The 18,429-nt window shown below is 40.0% G+C and overlaps 1 protein-coding gene across 1 annotated transcript; it reads left to right on the forward strand.

Annotated features, from left to right (window-relative positions):
- Nucleotides 1–4,634: 4,634 nt before the first annotated feature.
- Nucleotides 4,635–16,076, forward strand: LOC113744525 (uncharacterized). The gene is made up of 18 exons (XM_027274483.1): nucleotides 4,635–4,676; nucleotides 7,923–8,020; nucleotides 8,666–8,991; nucleotides 9,883–10,141; nucleotides 10,775–10,813; nucleotides 10,900–10,974; nucleotides 11,724–11,771; nucleotides 11,867–11,940; nucleotides 13,255–13,323; nucleotides 13,426–13,463; nucleotides 13,549–13,688; nucleotides 14,304–14,415; nucleotides 14,490–14,548; nucleotides 14,638–14,685; nucleotides 15,291–15,358; nucleotides 15,441–15,478; nucleotides 15,729–15,753; nucleotides 15,862–16,076. The coding sequence occupies exons 2-18, from the start codon at nucleotides 7,927–7,929 to the stop codon at nucleotides 15,898–15,900; spliced, it is 1,551 nt and encodes a 516-aa protein (XP_027130284.1). The 5' UTR covers nucleotides 4,635–4,676; nucleotides 7,923–7,926; the 3' UTR covers nucleotides 15,901–16,076.
- Nucleotides 16,077–18,429: the final 2,353 nt, after the last annotated feature.

An 18,429-nucleotide genomic window follows, 5' to 3' on the forward strand; every position in this document is an offset into this window, starting at 1 on the left:
TTGATCTTGACTTGCTCGTCTCGTTTCATCTCTGTTTCGATACACTCTTGCCTCGGTCAAGTCTCGGTTCCGGTGGTCTTTACAGCACTGGTTACCAGCTCAAGTCAGTGTTAGTGAATGGGACTTTCTTTGTGCTTTTTCCTGAATCAGTGTCCCAGTTACTCTCGGAAAAACCGGTGTCAACAGTTATAATTGGAACTACTTTCTTCAGAGGAAATAGTCCCAGTGGAAACTCTTGACAGTGAGGTGTTTTTTTTACTCATTACCCACAAAGTTTTGCTTTCTCAGCTGTGTTCCCAAAGGACATGATGCTAACAGTATCTGCTGGGTTAATCGCATGATTTTCTCCCAGCTCTCTTGGACCACCGGTGACTGAATACTGGTCCTACGTTCACCATCATGATTACATGACAAAAACATCAAGTATTACATTACATGTGCACAGAATAAATCCTATAATATGTGGAACGTTACCGTAAAAAAGGCAGCAGACTGCCACATAATGTATTTTTGTATGTTTCTAAAAAAAACGGTTTACGGATACGGCCGTTTTATTCGCAACAAATGTGCCATCACTCAGTTTTAAACTGCTGAAAGCATTACTCCATTATAATAAGAGCTATCATCAGGAAATGTCAGCACCGAAACAAGTGTTTCTCCTGTCTTACTGATCCACAAATTGCTCTGAATGAAAGTATTGTTCTCTTTTAACCTCCTACGATCTCCCTCCCCACCCCCCCTAAAGGAAAAGGAGCCTGTTGCCTTTTTTTTACATTTTTTTTTATTCCTGAATTCATCTCTGCGGTCGTAGGTCTGCATGCGTGGGAGTGCTTCCTATTGTTATTCCACGTTCCTCTCCGAGCCTTGAATGAAAGCATTGTTCAGGCTTTTGTGCAGGCGCCATAACCATCAATAAGACAAGGGCATGAACCCTCGCCAGCTTCCCACCTATGAGCACTGCCGGTTAGGTTTTCTTAAGAGCACGTGCACATCCTCGAAAGCCGGAGGCTGTAAAACACAGTATTTATTTATATAATCGACATATAAAGGGAAGGGCATTGCAAATTTACCAAACTTGCACTTTCTTGGAAAACCAGTTCCCTTTGAGTGCTAACTATCCCACCTTTCTCCTTTCCTAAATTCAGTGTACTCTAAAGATTACAAGGGTTAGAACTGGATGCACCAAGATCGTTAGGAAGCACGGACGCCTCCCACATTTGGTCGCTTGGGGACAAATCAATCGTGATGTCAATCCAAACTGCTTCCGCTGCGTCACTGTTTAGGTTCACAAGTACAGTAGGTAAATCTAGAGGTTGGGGAGTTTGATGTGAGACAAAATTCTGTACTGCGATGTGCAATAAATACATATTATGTTTGGGAAAGATTGTGGAGAAAGAAAACAAATGGAGTCAAGGTTCTTGACAATGGTAGGAAGCTGAAGTTTGATGCACACAGTGTGGTCCTAGATGTTGCTAACCATGAATTTGGCAGCTTTTCAGTCACATGTAAAGAGGTCAATGGGTTTGTTGTGTTCGGTTTTGCAGGTGTTTGCTCAGAAACCAAAGGTTTGAACAGTGTCTGGCTCACCCTCACTTTACCTTTTCAAGTTTAATTACCATTCATTATTTTAGACTCATATTTAGTTCATTTGTGTTGTAAACACTTGAGTTCTGTCATCCTTAAATTGCATCAGTATAATTTTCTTTCTTTTGAGTCAACCTGTTCACGATCCTAAGGATGTCTGGCCTTAAATTATGTGTCGTCGTCTTCTTCTTTGGAGTTTTATGGCAGCTGGCATCCTTTAGATTGCCTTACAGCCCTCTGCTTTAGTCCCCGTCAGTGTCTAGTCATATATTAGTTTAATTAGTCTGGCTCCCCACTACGTACCAAACACCTTTACACTGAGATGTGATATTCCTAATCTCTGTAGATGTGTAACCGTTTTCAGCCTAGAAGAAGTCTGTAATGCAGCGATCAGTCCCTACACCTGTGACCTGGACTATACCAAATACCTTCAAGGAAAGGGGAGGTTTGGGGAGCGACCATTTTCATTTGCTGTGAACTTTGTAGCTTTAGTTCAGAGTTATTTTGTGTATTTTTGACTTGGTTGCTGCCTCTCTGTTTGCAACTTGCAGTTGTGTTTTGTCTACCTCTCATTTTTTTAAGTGGTTGGGCCAGACAGTGTATAAGTCATCCCTGTTTGTCATGTAGGGAGATCAGGTTGGTCTTTGCTGTGATGATTCACCTGCTTCTGCTGAGGCTCAGTTTTATTTTGCTGACGTCTTTTAGGGCCGGATTTGTTAAAAATCACTTTTGCTTTGCCCATTCTCATTTTTAAGGTAAATAAAACCCCTTTTTAAAAAACAAAACAAAAAATACTGCAAAATACTCCATCCTGTGTCCGACTACTCGACCCCTTTTCGACCTGAAGTCACACAATCAACAATGTCTTCAATTCATGTTGAGGGCGACATGGATTTGAGTTCATAACAATCTTTTCATTATTGAGTCACTAAAAACCCAAAATGTCCTCGTCATTGTGGTGCTAAGGGAAGTCAGATGATCAGCAAAGTCAGTAGGATTTATCCTCTGGGGAACACGAATCTCTGGACCAGTTTTATTGATAATCCATCCAAGGAGTGGACCAAAGACTTAGATGGACATCCATAAAAAGATATTGCCAAATTCATGATAAAAGCAGCTTAGTACCACGTCGTCTTCACTGAACATCAACTTACGTAAGTTTCTTTTCTCCACAGTCTTTCTTCTTTCTCTCCGTCAGCCTTCAAGACTAAACTTAATTGTTGGATGTCATGATTATTCTTCATCTTAGCAAAACAAAATCTGACACACAACCCAATGTAACAGGTGCACTTATGTGATGAAATACTGAACAGCTCCACTAGTTCCTGGACAATCTGAAAGTAGTACCCAAGAGCTGGATCGTTGGGGTTTTTGGGTCTCACTTTTGGAAAAAAAACTCAAAATCTGAGCAAGTAAACAAAGTCGATCTACTTCTGAACAGTCTCGTGGGGTTTGAAGTTGCGTGGAGGACGGACCAAAACGGCGGCGTGGCTGCAACGTGACCAGTGAGGTTTTGGGGGTAAAGGTTCAACAGGTATTTTTGGTTTTCACTGTTACTCTGCCCTGAAACTTAATCTATAGGTGTGACCTTTATGCATCAGACTGCTAATTGCTTCCTTGCTTTTAGAGACAGGTAGGGAGAGAAAATCACCTGAACATCACAAACACACACACACACATTCGAAACGCAACAATATAATCCACAGCAGAGCCCAGATGTTCTTTCTGAAATACAAAAAGAAAAAGTATTTTTTTCCAAAGATGTGATGAGTTTTCATTCCGTAATAATTTATTGTTCCTCTGCAGAGAAAAGAGAGAAAAGGTTGCTGTTGGGATTTTTATTCACTTGAGTTTGAACTGTGCTCACACACACACACACACACACACATGCAGACAACTAACTTACCCAAAAGTGCTGTGTCACTGAAGAAGAGCAATAACGTGCTGCAGTCCCGCTTTGCTCCACTGATCTGATACACTTTTGTTATCCCTCAGTAAAAATGAACAAAGGCTGACACTTGATCTCCAGTGGAAAACTCGCTGCAGTCTTTATTGCCCCCTTGTGGTCGGCCTCAACTACTTAATTATCGGGAAGCCTCCACAGACACACACACACACATGAACACACACACACACACAGACAGACAGACAGTACAGACTAGTGCAGACACTCTGAGATTTGAGGAGCCGTGTTGCCCCGAGGCTGCTCGAGTCTTGTTTGGATTAATTTCACATCTGACGTCAGATGCCATACCTCATATTCACAGAGCCACGCGGTGTGTGTGTGTGTGTGTGTGTGTGTGTGTGTGTGTGTGAGAGGAAAGATGTTTGACCGGTTTGTCAGCCTGAATCCAACATTTCATACTTGAGCCTACCGTGTAATTTTTTTCCTGTTTTCAAAATTTGCTGCTTCTCGCATACTTGTCTGTAGACACACACACACACTCTATAACCTGTGCACACACACACACACACACAAATACACACACCGCATAAAGGCTAATACTCTGTCCAGGAACTGTCTGGTCCTGCATCCTGTAATACCAGCTGCTGCCCTCCAGTCACACTGAGATAAAAAACACAGAAATACAACAGATAGATCAGAGCATAGATCCTCACACACACACACACACACCACGGTTCATGATTGTTTATTGTCTTTATGATTCCTCTCTTCCCTCCTCCTGACTCTCCCCTGTGGGGGTGTGTCATTTTTTTGGTGTACTGTCTCTTGCAGGCAGTCCTCGTGTTGCATTACAGAATTCCTGATTTCCTGAACACACCTCGACACGCTCACGCACAGACTCCAGGCGCCTGACCCCCACAGACGAGACGATGCTGTTGTGAAAGAGGCAGGTGAATAGTGGAGGAGCTGAGGACAAACAACACCAGACAGATTAAACACTGAGACTCGAGAGATATTTCTACTGTGGCAGCTTTGGACTTATGACTTATGGATGAACGACAATGGGGATGATGGAGGGACACGTGCAGTGTGTGATCAGAGTGAAGAGGACGAGTCCTCCTCCGTAGGAACATACTCAAACACACTTAAACCCATAGACTCTGCAGGTGCTTTTGCAAAGCATCAGGTAAGCGATTTCAAGATTCCTTTCAACTCAGGCCGTTGAAATGATCTGCTAACTTGGTGATCGTTTACATTTTTTGTCTCTAAGATGTTCTGAATAAGTCAAATGTGGCCCTGACAATAGAGGATCAGGAGCGACAGAGTCACACTGTGGGAACTCGAGGTTAGGATGTCTCGTGTGTAGCCTTGAGGTGTCGACAGTTATTGTTTCTTTTTCTGAGGCGACACACAATACATGTATATGTACACAGATACATACAGATCCCAGTTTTCCTAATTTATAAATTGTTATACATCAACCAGAGATTAGGCATTAAATTAACACTTCACCGATTAATGTACACTTTGGAATTTGTATTATTATTATTAGTATTGAAATATTGAGCCTATTTTTCTTCTACATACTTTTATTTTTTATTTTTAGTTTGCAAGAAAACACCAACAAAACAATAAATCAGGAATTTCAAGTAGTCAGACTTTTTTATACACACCTGTTCTGGATGATTACAATATAGATTCATAAAGAAAAATTAAAATCGTGCAGCCCTATATTATTCTTTTGGCATGAAATTAGTAATTCTGTGTGGCTAATGACTAAATATATGAACAGAAATGGATACATTTCAAGGAGTACAATAAGTTGTATTAAAAGGTTGGTATCACTTATTTAATTAAATAATAATTCATGATTTGATTCAGTTTAAATCAGACTGAATGCTACACTCATTTTCGTGCTTTTCCTAAAATTAAAACCTGATAAATATGTGAAAATCAAACATTTTCAATTTGTCCCGACAGTTTCCACATCAAACGGACAAAAACTCTGTGTGGCTTTTCCTCGACATGATAAATATATTTGTTTATGGACATTAATGGGTTACTAGTTTCTCAGAGTAAAATATTTATTCCAGCTAAAAGCTTCAATCTCCTTCATCGGCTTCATGTTGCATTAAAGTCGTTGAGTTGTAGTGTTTAAGTGACGCTGCGGCAAAGTGACGAATGATGTGGACCAACATTATTATTGTTATGTGCAGATACACATAACAGTAATCAGATTGTATCCTAATTACATTAGTACAGCATACTTCAGCTGACAAACCCCTTAGATCAACATAGCACACAGTCCTCCTCCTATTAGCATATTATGGAGACATAATACATCAACATTTGCATCCATGAACGTATGTACGTCTCATATGTTGTTATTAATACATGTGCAGGTTAAAAATAGCACTAAAAGAACAGTATGTTTGACGTATTCGAATCCGATCGGTGGCATTTTGCTGCATCATTCCTCATCTCTCTCTCCCCACATTCCTGTCTTTATCAAAAATAAAGCTTAAAAAGGCCCAAAAAATATCTTTAAGTACTGTTAGGTCTTATTTATTTATTTATTATATATCTGAAGCCCCGGTATAAGAGAAAATACTGCAGCTACACCAGAGATATAGCTGCTTATTCAAAAAAGAAAAATACAATGAATGACTGTTTTGTGTTGTATCGATCTAAGAGTCATTATTCCCCCATGTTTTCATCAAGGAAAGGCGATTTTATTTAAATATCATGTTTAATTGCAAATAACTGTGTTAGATATCAAAAATACACAAGTACACGAGTAATATATTCAGAAAAATATAATACATAAAGTACAAAATACAGCAACAAAACAAGTAGAGTTTGAGACAATACCATTAAAAGTGTTTGCACGCTTACTTTCTACATTGTGGATTAACCCTGACGGCATAAAAACAATGAAATAACATATGGAATTATAAATGTAAACAAAGCGAAGTGTGTTTCATATTTTAAAGTCTTTAGAGTACCCTCTTCTTGCTTTGATGACCAGTTTGTACACTTTTGGTATTCTCTCCATCAGCTTCATGAGCTACTCACCTGGAATGCTTCAATTAACAGGTGTGCCTTGTTATGTGAATAAATTAATTATGAGTTTTGTTGGTTGTGCTGTACTTCAGAAGTAGTGTGAGATTCGATGAGTGTAGTAATCCATATTATGGCAAGAACTGCTCAACTACTGTAGGTAAAGAGAGATGACAGCCCATTGTTACTTTAAGACATGAAGGTGAGTTAATCCTGAAAATTTAAAAAACCATCAAACACTATGTTGAAACTGACTATTATGAGGACCGCTCCAGTAAGCTGAGTTACCTACAACAACTATTATCACCGGACCATGTAAATCGTCTCATCTTTGACTTTTTCATGACTTTACTTTGTTTTTGTTTTCAGTTTTTCAAGAAAGTTAGTGTGAGATAAGAAGCTTAAGTTCAATAACCAACTCCAATGAGTCATTTATTCTGAACATTTTCAGGGTTTCCTCGTCCAAAATAATAACACTTTGTCCACTCCTAATCTTTCCATTCTGACTCACAGCTCAACTATCCAACAAACGTTCTGAAGGATCGCAGCGTTTCTGACTAATACTGAGCTCTGAGGTCCAAATCGAGGAAGATTACTTTTGCAAACACATATTAATGTCAGTAATTTATAACAGAAAGAGCAAAAGACCTAGGATACTTCCCTGTGGCACACCACAGTTGAATTCTCCAGCCTCAGATCAAGTGTTGATTATATCAACCCTCTTCTCTCTTCCAATTGCTCCAAAGGAACGTTTCCAATTTGTTTTGTGGGACTCTACCAGTGGAGAAATTAAAAACATGAGTGGGATATTGTTTCACATGGCGAGCAGCATAGTTTGTTTATTTAGTTCATGTTGAACATTTGAAATCTTTTAAATCACTTTTAACACCTTGTCCTGTGGAACCAAAGAGAGGCTAAATGAGTTCACCACCACACCCAGATGTACTTTGTATTAAAACAAAGTTTTAAAGTCCATCACACAAAAACAGATATTGATATTGTGATATTTTGCAGGGATATTGTATTATCAAAATTATATAGGCACAAGACACATGCAACAATAGGCTGTAATTTATGAAGGTGTGAAAGCCATGACATGTAACCCAATCTGCTGCCCACCCCTGCCCTGCAGTCAATCCGTCCGTGTGGACAAAGCCTCAGATAATATTAGATCGTTTCAATTTACCGTCTGAAAAGGAGAATTACTCATTAATCCCACCACTGAAACAGTGATATGCTGTGATCCTACACACACCTTAAACAAAACCAGCACGTAACTGCACGGAATACAGAAAAACAGAGGAAGAGAATAGAGAATGAGAAGAGGAAGTTGATTAAATGGCAAATATTTCATGTCACATTATGTTTTCAGGAGGATGTATGGCCTTTGCTTTGAAGGACAGTGGCGATGGACGTATCATCTCCTTCTAATCATCTGGCTTTTGCTGTTGGCAGCCACTCCACCCAAAGGTAATTAACGATTTACACATAAAGACAAAGAGGGTGGATGGGTGATGTTTATTTTGTGCCAACAAGCTCCTGAAGCCTCTTATCTTGTGCACACAGGATAACACTAACAAGTGCCAACCCAACATGTAATCCTATGTCGATAAGAAACAATTCACAATTATTAGATTTGGCGAAATGGTTCAATTAAGCACGTCAGAAAGCCTTCAGGAACTCAACATGGAGCTGAGGTGAGCTTAATGAAGCCTGGCTACTCAAACAAGCCACCTGTAATGGCACCAACCTGGTAATCAAAGAATCTATTAAAAAAATCAGCCGCAGTGCAGGGAAATGATCCCGTACCAAGCTGTTAACATGTTTATTTCTGTTGTGAAGTTGTTGTTTTTTACAGTGATTCATTTCACAGCAACACAGGTTGCCGCTTGGCTATGACAGAAAAGTCAGCATAGGGAAGTTGGGGTGGATGAAAGCCTTTCTGGCAAGCTTTGGCAGAAAGTTTTGCATTAGTGGTAAACTGGTTTAGTCAAATGAATCATTATCAGTGGGTTGGTTGTGCTTTTATGATTTGCTAGCAAGTTGTTACTATCCACTCCAGCTCTTTGGTGCAATTAAACATGTATTCTGTATTTTTTTTTTAATCCATTCCAGCTCTTGGCTATTTCCTTGGAGACACTAAGGCAGTGCTACATGGCTGCGAGGACCACTGGACCCTGCAGGACAGGACGTCCATGCCACTGCTCTTTCAGATGACCGTGTGTGTTGACATCCGTGTGACCGTCCCCGGATCCTGGGTGGCTTTCTCTTACAGCTCGGTCCACGCACCAAGACCTGAGCTGGGTCTGGAGGGAGACGATAAAGCGGTTTATGGGTGGCTGCTTAGGGTCCGACACCGATTTCCTGTTGAGCTGTCCCCAACGGTGTGGCATCGGGTGTGTCTGAGGAGGGACGTACCGCGCAACTCCTTTAGCCTGGAGGTAACAATATGTTTCCAGGCAGACATTAATAATCTGGGGTTATTCTATATATCTACGTGTTATTGGCAAAATGTACATAACGTATCAAAAGTAACTCACTGGAGAAAGTCCCCAGTAAAGTACACCACAAGGTCTCGACAGAACAATGCTAAATTGTTTGTGCAAAAATAGATTCTTGGTTACACAACTCGGTAGGTTTATCTTAAAAATAGCACACACTGTGGGTGAGGCTAGACAATGACACTATTAAACAAACAGTTTAGACAAGTACGCCGAAGAATGCGTAGTTAAGTTGACCTTTGGGTTGACACAGCAGAGTACGTTACAGTGAACAAAGATACTGCTCTGATAAAAACCTGTTTCCTCATTTTTCTTAGTGAGTCAGAATAGTCAGGATGCCTGTAACTTATTGTAGTTTAAGCCATCGTTTCTATAAATATTACTGATATCTGGGAACTTGGCGACATCGTTGTAAAACCTAAGAGGGCAAGAAACGCAGACAGGTTGTAAAGAAACTAGTAAATCAGCACTTTAGTCAAATTGTCTGTCAGGAAAGGCAGCACATAACTGAATCTATGAGTAGACCTATAAACTGTTTACAACCAAGCCAGGACCTTTGTGGCTGAAAAATGAAGGTAATGTAAAAGGGGCAAAAAAATGCAGTTCCTCAAACGTCCACTTGAGGCTGGCTACAGAAAGAGTCTCCATAAGTCCCCATGTTCAAAACTTCACAGCAGAAATAAACATGTTTACAGCCTGGTACAAAAACTAATTTCACATGCATAACTCAAGGTTGATTTAAAACCTCTATGACTGATCCGAGTGTAACATGTTTCCCTTAAATGAATCCCCCAACGAGATAAACGGTCTTTATTTGTTTAAACGTTTAAGGTTGATGGGAAAATGGTAGCAGCGAGGACGGTCATCGCTCAGGCCATCTCCCCCTCAGGCTCCCTGTGGCTGGGCTGCCGACCCAGAGACCGACCCCCGGGAGCCTCGCTCGGAGAAGTGGAGCTGTACATGTTCCGCATGTGGAATGATCTGGACCACCACGGCGTCTGCGAGGACGGCACCGTGATCGGCTGGAGTGCTCAGTACTGGGGCCTGACAAGTCCGAGGGCCAGACAGAGAGACCCCAACCTCCTGTGTGGTAGGACAGATATACATGTTCGTCTGTTATCTAATCGATTCTAATTGTAGACGTCTTAATTTGGAGAAGCTGGGATTTTGTGCATGAATAACTTTATTAATTGCATTTCTAAGAGAATGCAAACAGAATTCATGATTTATGAATGTAAAAGACTAAAAACGTAACACAAATAGTCCTTCACTACTCTTCTAACGTTACATTTTTCTTTTTTGTAGACACCAAACCGATTATTTCCTGCAATAACTCCTCTTGGGTTTGATGCAATAATAGTGCATGCACCTCTTAATAACTATCACCTCTAACACTCTTCTAGTTGTGCATGTTTTTAGAGCATGTTGGATGTTGAATGCTGCATGTTGTCATGTGTCTTGTAGCCCACAGACGGTTGAGACGTATGGCTCGAAGAATAAATGGTGTGTATTCATGTGACTTGCATGCAAGACTGTGAAATGTGTTTATATCTCATCCAGATTTTATTTTCAAGAAAGTTGTAGCCAAAATTAAGAGTTAGGGGGGGAAAAGGTTGGCTGTTTTTACCGTAAAGCTGCTAATAAAATGATTTTTGAGCAGGGAAAAGGGTAGACAGATTTGAAATTACACAACATTCTTAAATGCCGTTTACCGTTTCAGCAGCTGCAATTGCAGGCCCACGGGCGTTCATGACCCCACCTGGTAAGCATCACTTTCAATACTTCCTCCTGATTATTACTTCACATCCTTATTCATATCGTTCTTTCTTTTTTCTTTTTTACCACAAGTGCCTTCGACTAAAACTACCTCAAGTCCCGTCATAGTTGTCACTCACGTGAGCAACCAGACGTCACAGGTCACAGGTGAGTGATGAGGCAGCTGTCACTGAACTGAAGTGTCACTTAGTTTTTTGGGACTGTTTCTCGAGCATTAACAACAGTACACTTAAAAACAGACCGTATTTCTTATGCATGCTGTCTGCTTTGAGTATACTTTATTTTGTGAACACACTATATGCTAAAACCCTTCTTAGAACCTGTATGTCATGTAGCTTTGGGAGAAATTTAGGGCTATGTCCATATAGGTAATTTCATATCAATCATACATACCCCGCTAAAGTGCATCTTCTGTTAATCCAGTGAATAAACATGCTTTCATCTTTTTCCTCTGTATTCATAGATTTTATCTCACAAGGCTCATGCAATATTTTACATAATTCATAGATGATAGCAGAGATAGATGCAGATGTGTATGCAAAGTAAAGTTATGTTGTCTGTTCCATGTCAGACTTTTGTCTCGCCTCAACTAAATCCAACTAAAGCCCTTTCCGGGCTCAGTTTTCATGTTTGTGTATGCAAATTTAAAGTTTTGGTCTATTATTTATAGTTTTGTGCATCATTTTCCTCTGGTAAGATAACATTATAAGTAGTAAATGAGTTTAAATGTTTAATTTAACTTGATTTATTATCTCTTACAATCAAAATGATAAAGTGAGGGAACCCAAAATGTCCTAAAAAGTTTGCCTGTACACTTTCATAAATGTTTACAACATTCATTTGTGCAGGAGCGTCTGTACAGCGATGTGATACTGTTCTTCTTCTTTTTTTCTCAGGGCCACAATTAATAAATTGTGACATCAAACAATTCTGTTCCCAGAAAAGTAGGAAATATTCCTCTTTTGTCACGTCAGTGTTTGATTTAGTCGAATTTCTGAACTCACAACTTCTTCTTTTAATTTTTTTTATTGTACTGCAGACGCTTACTTTTGGATGTCCATACATGTGGAAGTCAAAGAAGGAGATAAGAATGAACAAGACGTCCAAAACTTGGTGAGAACAAACCACGTCCTACCTTTAATTTACAAGTCAGACTGTCACAAACGAGGATTAGTCTGAAGGATCAGCACATTCCGACGCTGTGACGCACCTGAAATGAATTTTGCCTTGAACTGTCAACCATCACCGTTAGAAATCTGGGCAATGTGTCAGCAATGTTCCCCTCAGCTTCTGTTAATCATATCCATTCTCACGGTGTGTGCACGCATGTGTATGTACAGTATGTGTATATTTACATTCGGTTCACACACTAAGAAGCTGGACAGTGACAGGTTACTCTGTACTTCAGCACTTTAACTTTGCAATGAAACAACGGATTTGAGGTTGTTGGTGGAGTAGGAAGTTTTTAAGATCTTTACTTAAGGATTAAGTAATACTACATGATAAAAAATACTCAGGAAATCTGGAAAATGTACTCATATTGAAGTAAAAATATTGTTATTGCTACTAATATTATTATTACAGTGATCTTTATACTAATTTGTAAAGTAAAGTAAAGTTGTAAACTAATTGTAGTGGGTTGAAAAGTACTATATTTCACTCTGAACTGCGGTCGAGTACAAGTACAAAGTGGCATGTGAAGTGTAGTAGTAAAGTACAAATACTTTGTTACTCTTTGCATCAGTGCACGCAAAGTACCAAGAGTACTTTTTACTTTTACAGTTTAAGTTTTTCAGAGTTCATACTTTTACTTGAGTAAAGAAGTTGAATCAGTACTTTTACTTTTTTAAGTATCTTTTACTTATCTTACTTTTGCCACTGCTGACTGCTCGTAAGATTCTGACGTTGCTTTAGTCTGTTGCCGCTAAACACGAAACTTTGTGTACTGTACCTGAGCCGATCATGACTTATATTTATTCATAAGGAGGTAAGAGGAGTGGTAAGAGAAGCTGCAGTGCAAAAGTAGATGATTCATGCTGAGTTTAGCTGAAAGATTTGGTTTTAAAGTTTGATTTGTTCATATGCTGAACACCTCTAGGCATCACAGGGAAAGACACATAAGATATCCGACAATATCATAACAAAGGGAAGGGAAGAGATGAAGGGCGGACGAATAACTAAAGATATTATACTCATATAAATCTAAAATTAGGGAACCGCGTATGAAAAGGTCTACAAAGTTCATCTGATGTGGACCTAAACATCTCAGTCATTGTTTCAACTCAAATCCAAAGTGATGGAGCACGTGGCAAACGCAGCAAAGCATCTGTCACCGTCCTAACATTTAGACTGTATGTGTTCAGCTCCCCTGCACTTCCTGCACAGCATCAGCATCTGTCTGCCTCTGTCTCTCCATCCGTCACTCAGGTGTCAGATGCGTTCGGTTGCTCCGGTAACATCAGTGACACAGCAAGTGACAAAATGGATTTCTGTCTGGTCAGTCTGTCCCAGAAACACACACCCTTTCACTTTTCACAATAAAACGTCCCCCATGAGGCAGGCAGGTGACTGCGACTTTCCTCTCTCTCTTCTCTGAAGGCGGTCGAGGTGAACTGCGTGGCAAAAAGTCAAATAAGGTAACAGCGCATCGGCAGGGTGTTGTTTCCGTGCATCTTTTTCATGCTGTACCTCCTCACGGTGTCGCCATGACTTTGTTTGCAGCACAACAACCTGCGATGTGCTGTTGCAGCGCAGCGTGGCTGTCTCGGCGTGTGAGGTGCAGCGGGAAGGAGTCTCTGCACTGCAGATCGTCGGAGGCGAACAAATAGAAGTGAACATCACAAGAGAGGTGGAGAGAGTCGGTGAGCATGTGCACACCTCATGATGTTCACACATACACAAAAACACGCGATGTTTATAGACCAAATTAGACATTTCCAGACAAAACATATTTCCCTGATGCTCCATTTATGAAAACTGGTCATGTAAAGAAACCTTGTTTTAATATTTATTTACATTTGATGTCGTGTCACTGCCACATGCAATCTTTCCCAAACATGCAAAATACACCCATGTTTGAAAGCTTACTTATACAGAACTGTGTAAACATGCAAAAGACCAGCGGGGATACTCGCACGCACCCTCATTTTACTTCTCTACATATTTCTGTGTGTATGTGTGCGTGTGTGTGTATGCATCCATGCCTTCTAAATATATAAATCTAAATTATATCCTCCCTGTCAAGGTGTAAAGAAACCGTCCCTCAAAAGATTGAAGTACAAGAACACAAAAAAACACACAAACATGTATTCCTACACATGCGGGGACCCTTATAGTTTAGCGGTAACCTACTTTTAACCCGAGGACCGCGTATTAACCCTCAGAATGGCCTCACTTTCCAGAAATATCCTCAAGATCCCCTAAACAGCACACGCAGAGTATAACAAGCTTGCTCATGTTGATTTTGTTCCCACCAGGTCGATATCATTGTGAGGACACAGCGCCCTCAAGTGGCGGCTTCGTGAGGTGTGCATCCACGTCTTCCCTGGAGGATATCTGTCAGGCAAACCAAGCCTCCACGGTCACATGGTGAGCAACACTTGTGAGTCTTTCTCTATCTATACATCTGCACTCTCTGTATCTTATCAATGTTCATCCACTAGTTCCCTCATCGAGCCAGACTCCAACCCAGATCCACAGCCTGTGTCAAAATCCTGCAGCAGTGAGTGATCAAAAACAGACGCCTATTGTTATATTCACCAAAATGCACTTCCTCTTCTGCTGCCGTAACCACGTCTGTCTGTTCCTCAGGGAGTGGGCCACACTTTTGTGACTGCACCGCTTTCTGTGAATCCCAAAGTAAGAAAAGAACCAGAATATTGTTTTCCTGTTTGACTGCATACAAGCCAAAAATATCTGTGTATGTGCTCATATATTCATCCACACACAGCTGCTAAATATGAAGTTTATACTTTGGTATGGTATTGGACATTATCTCAACTTTAAAGAAACAGTTTAATATTTTGGGACATATATTTGTTGGCTTTCTTTCGGAGAGTTAAATGAGAAGAACTCATGTCTGTATGGTAAATATAAAGCTGGAGCCAGCTTTGTGTTAGCCTGAAGAACTGACAGCACCTAACAACACCTCTGAAACTGTTATATATTGTATGTATATATATATATATCTTATATGTATGCACATTGACTTCCTGGGGCGTGGCCAAGAAATAGTTACATAGATTGCCAAGCACAACTTGTTGTTTTGACACCACTAGCTGCTTCCAGTCTTTATGCTAAGCTCACATTATTTTCATATTAAACGGACAGACATAAGTAATGGTTTTAATCTCATCTAACTCCCTGCAAGAAACTTATTTCCCAAAATACTGAACTATTCCTTGAACTAAAACCAGAATTGTCTCAGAAGGTCTGTGTTTAAACTGCCCCCTTCTTCTCTTCAGGACACTTTTTTGCTACAAGAATCAACATCACCAGTGATGCTGTCAATGTCGACCTCCTAAAAAGCTTGGTATGTACAGCACAGTGTGGTTGAACAATGCGTCCTATTGTGTATATATGCTATGTACTGACTTTTTAACCTCATTTGACAGCTGTCACGACCTCGGTTAGCTCAGTCGTGTGGCACAACGTAAGTCTCTTTCCACTTTTTCACTCATGTTGACTCATATTAAAGCTTATTATCAGCTTCTAATTGTACTATGTTTCATTGAACGCTCTCTGTGTTTTAGCTTCAATGGAAGTCAAAAGTGTTATTAGTGAATCTGTTAAGCGTTCATCCTGTTGCAGAATAAAATGTTGGAAGTTACAAACAGTTCTCGTGAATATAAATGGATTTTGATGGTGATAATTCTCACCTGTTGACAATTAATTGTTTCCAGGTCAAACTGCCAAGACAGTTATGAGGTAAATAATATAAATTTGGTACTAACCCAAAGCCTCAGTGTCTCATTGATCTACGCATATTCATCTAGAGTTGTTAATCATGCTTCATAAATTATTTTCTTTGCCCAGAAAGTTCATCTGGAATGCCATGGCACACAGCAGAGGTAGAGATAAGTCTTCCTGTCGTCTATTATGTGTATATAAAAAGTGCTTTAACCATACTCAAAACATATTTTAATGAGTTCCCTTAAAATTTCTGGGAAGGAAGTACCAGTACATATGACAGAAATTTGGCACACTGTTGAAGAAAATCAAAGCATGCCAAATGCCAGAAGTGCATTATTGTTGATGATGCATTTGATGATAAATACAGTTAGTTGTGTTTTTTTAACCCCTTTGCTGCTGATCTCTAGGTTGTTCAGCTGCATGGTGATCCTGGAGATGTCTGGATCTGTCAATATTTGTTCCCTGAATGAATCTCTGCAAGAACTCATTGACAGCAACGCTGACATAACGAACGACAGGCCACTCACACGCATGAGTTAGTCTGCAGTTTTTCCCCTGTTATGAAGCCTTTCTTACATATAAATAGCTATTGTGCAAGTGTGTTGTTGTTGACTGTGGTCTGTGTTCACAGTGATTTGTGGTCCTCCTGATTTGTCTGTTGATACTCTGTTGAAGTCCAATCTGACCTGGGTTGACAGTGACCTGCTGACCTCTGACGTGTGCCAGCCTGACCTGCTTGAATGGTAAATGTATAAAACATTTCTATGGCGTTGGCTTTGGAAAACTGACAATGTGAAGTTTTTTACAGCCATTCATGTTGTTTGTTTTGAGCATGAGTGAAACCAAGGATGTCTCTGATCCTTATAGTCGACTTTATAGATGTGTGAGGGATTGTATGCACATAAGACATTATTTGTGAGGTTTAGAGGTGTTGGTAGGCAGATTCCTTACCAGTTAATAATGTTTACTTAATATAAAGTGAAAATATATACGTTTTGCTATGACTCCTTTTTTTAGTGAGGAAAATGAGGTACGTGCTGTACTTCTGGATGAAAGCTGCGCTCACACAACCCGGCAAACTACAACACAGCCTTCCACTCTGACCAAGACCAGCATCACTGCAACTCCTGTGACCACCGCTACTGAACACACGAACACAGAAGCTGGAAAGACAAATGCATCACGCAGTACAGTTCAGCCTAACATGACCACTCCACTTGCAGGAATTACCAGTACACAATCCTCAACACGGGAACCTGTCTTCCAAACCAGCTCACAAAATACGACATCATCCTCTGTCAATTCAACATTACAAATCACGACAACTGCTCTTATTGATTCAACACTTAACACAACTACACTGTCTCCCAATCATATAACAGTGTACAATGAAACTACAGCCAGGACATTAAGGCTGTCTCCAAATGAAACATCAACTACAACAAGTAATTCAACAATTGGCACATTTACACCTTCTCCTACATTGGTGAACAATGTAACTACAACCACCAAGAATAACACAACAGCCTCTAACAAACTCACAAAAGCATATAATGTAACTACAGCACATAACAACTGGAACCTACATAATGGTACAACCACATCAAGTAACACAACAGTTGACACATTTACAGCTTCTCCCAATCACACAGCAGACTACAATGTAACTACAATCAATGTAAAACAACACAACAGTACAGTTACGACCAACACAACAATAAGTACGTTTACATCTTCTCCCAATTACACAATAACTACAACCACCAGGAATTACACAACAGCCTCTAAACATGACACAACAGAGTTCAACAAAACTACGGTGGACCAACAAAATGGTACAACTTCAACCGACAATGCAACAATTATCACATCGACAACTTCTCCCAATCACGCAGTAGTGTACAGTGGAACAACAGCCTCTAACAATTACACAACAGACTACAACAATGGTAGCATTACAACATTTAGCACATTTACACCTTCTCCCAATTACAATGTAACTACAGCGACAAAGAAACACACCACAGACTCCAACAATTACACAACAGTGTATAATGTAACAACAGCCTCTAACAATTACACAACACAGTACAATGTATCTACAGCAGACAGGAACCCACAAAAAGGTACAAATACAACAAGTAACACAACAGTTTACACAGCAGGCTACAATGTAACTACAACCACCAGCTACGTAAAACAACACAACAGTACAGTTACAGCAACGAACACAACAATGAGCACATTTACTTCTTCTCCTAATTACACAACAGTGAACAATGTAACTACAGCCATAAAGAATTACACGACAGTGGACAACATAACTACAGTGGACAACAATGGGAGCCAACAAAATGGTACAACTACAACAAGTAACACAACAATTAGCACATTTACAACTCCCAATCCCACAGTAGTGTATAATGTAACTACATCTGCCAGCAACAAAACAACAGAGTACAATGTAACAACACCCTCCAACAATTACACAACAGACTACAATGCAATGACAGCAGACAACGACAATCGTACCAGTGCAACAAGTAATGCAACAATAAGCACATCTACATCTTCTCCAAATTACACAATGGCGAACAATGTAACTACAACCACAAAGAACTACACCACACACTTTAACAATTACACAACACAGTACAATGGATCTACAACAAACATCAGGAACATACACAA

The sequence above is a fragment of the Larimichthys crocea genome, chromosome XXIII (assembly GCF_000972845.2).
Source record: "Larimichthys crocea isolate SSNF chromosome XXIII, L_crocea_2.0, whole genome shotgun sequence".
Lineage (NCBI taxonomy): Eukaryota > Metazoa > Chordata > Actinopteri > Sciaenidae > Larimichthys > Larimichthys crocea.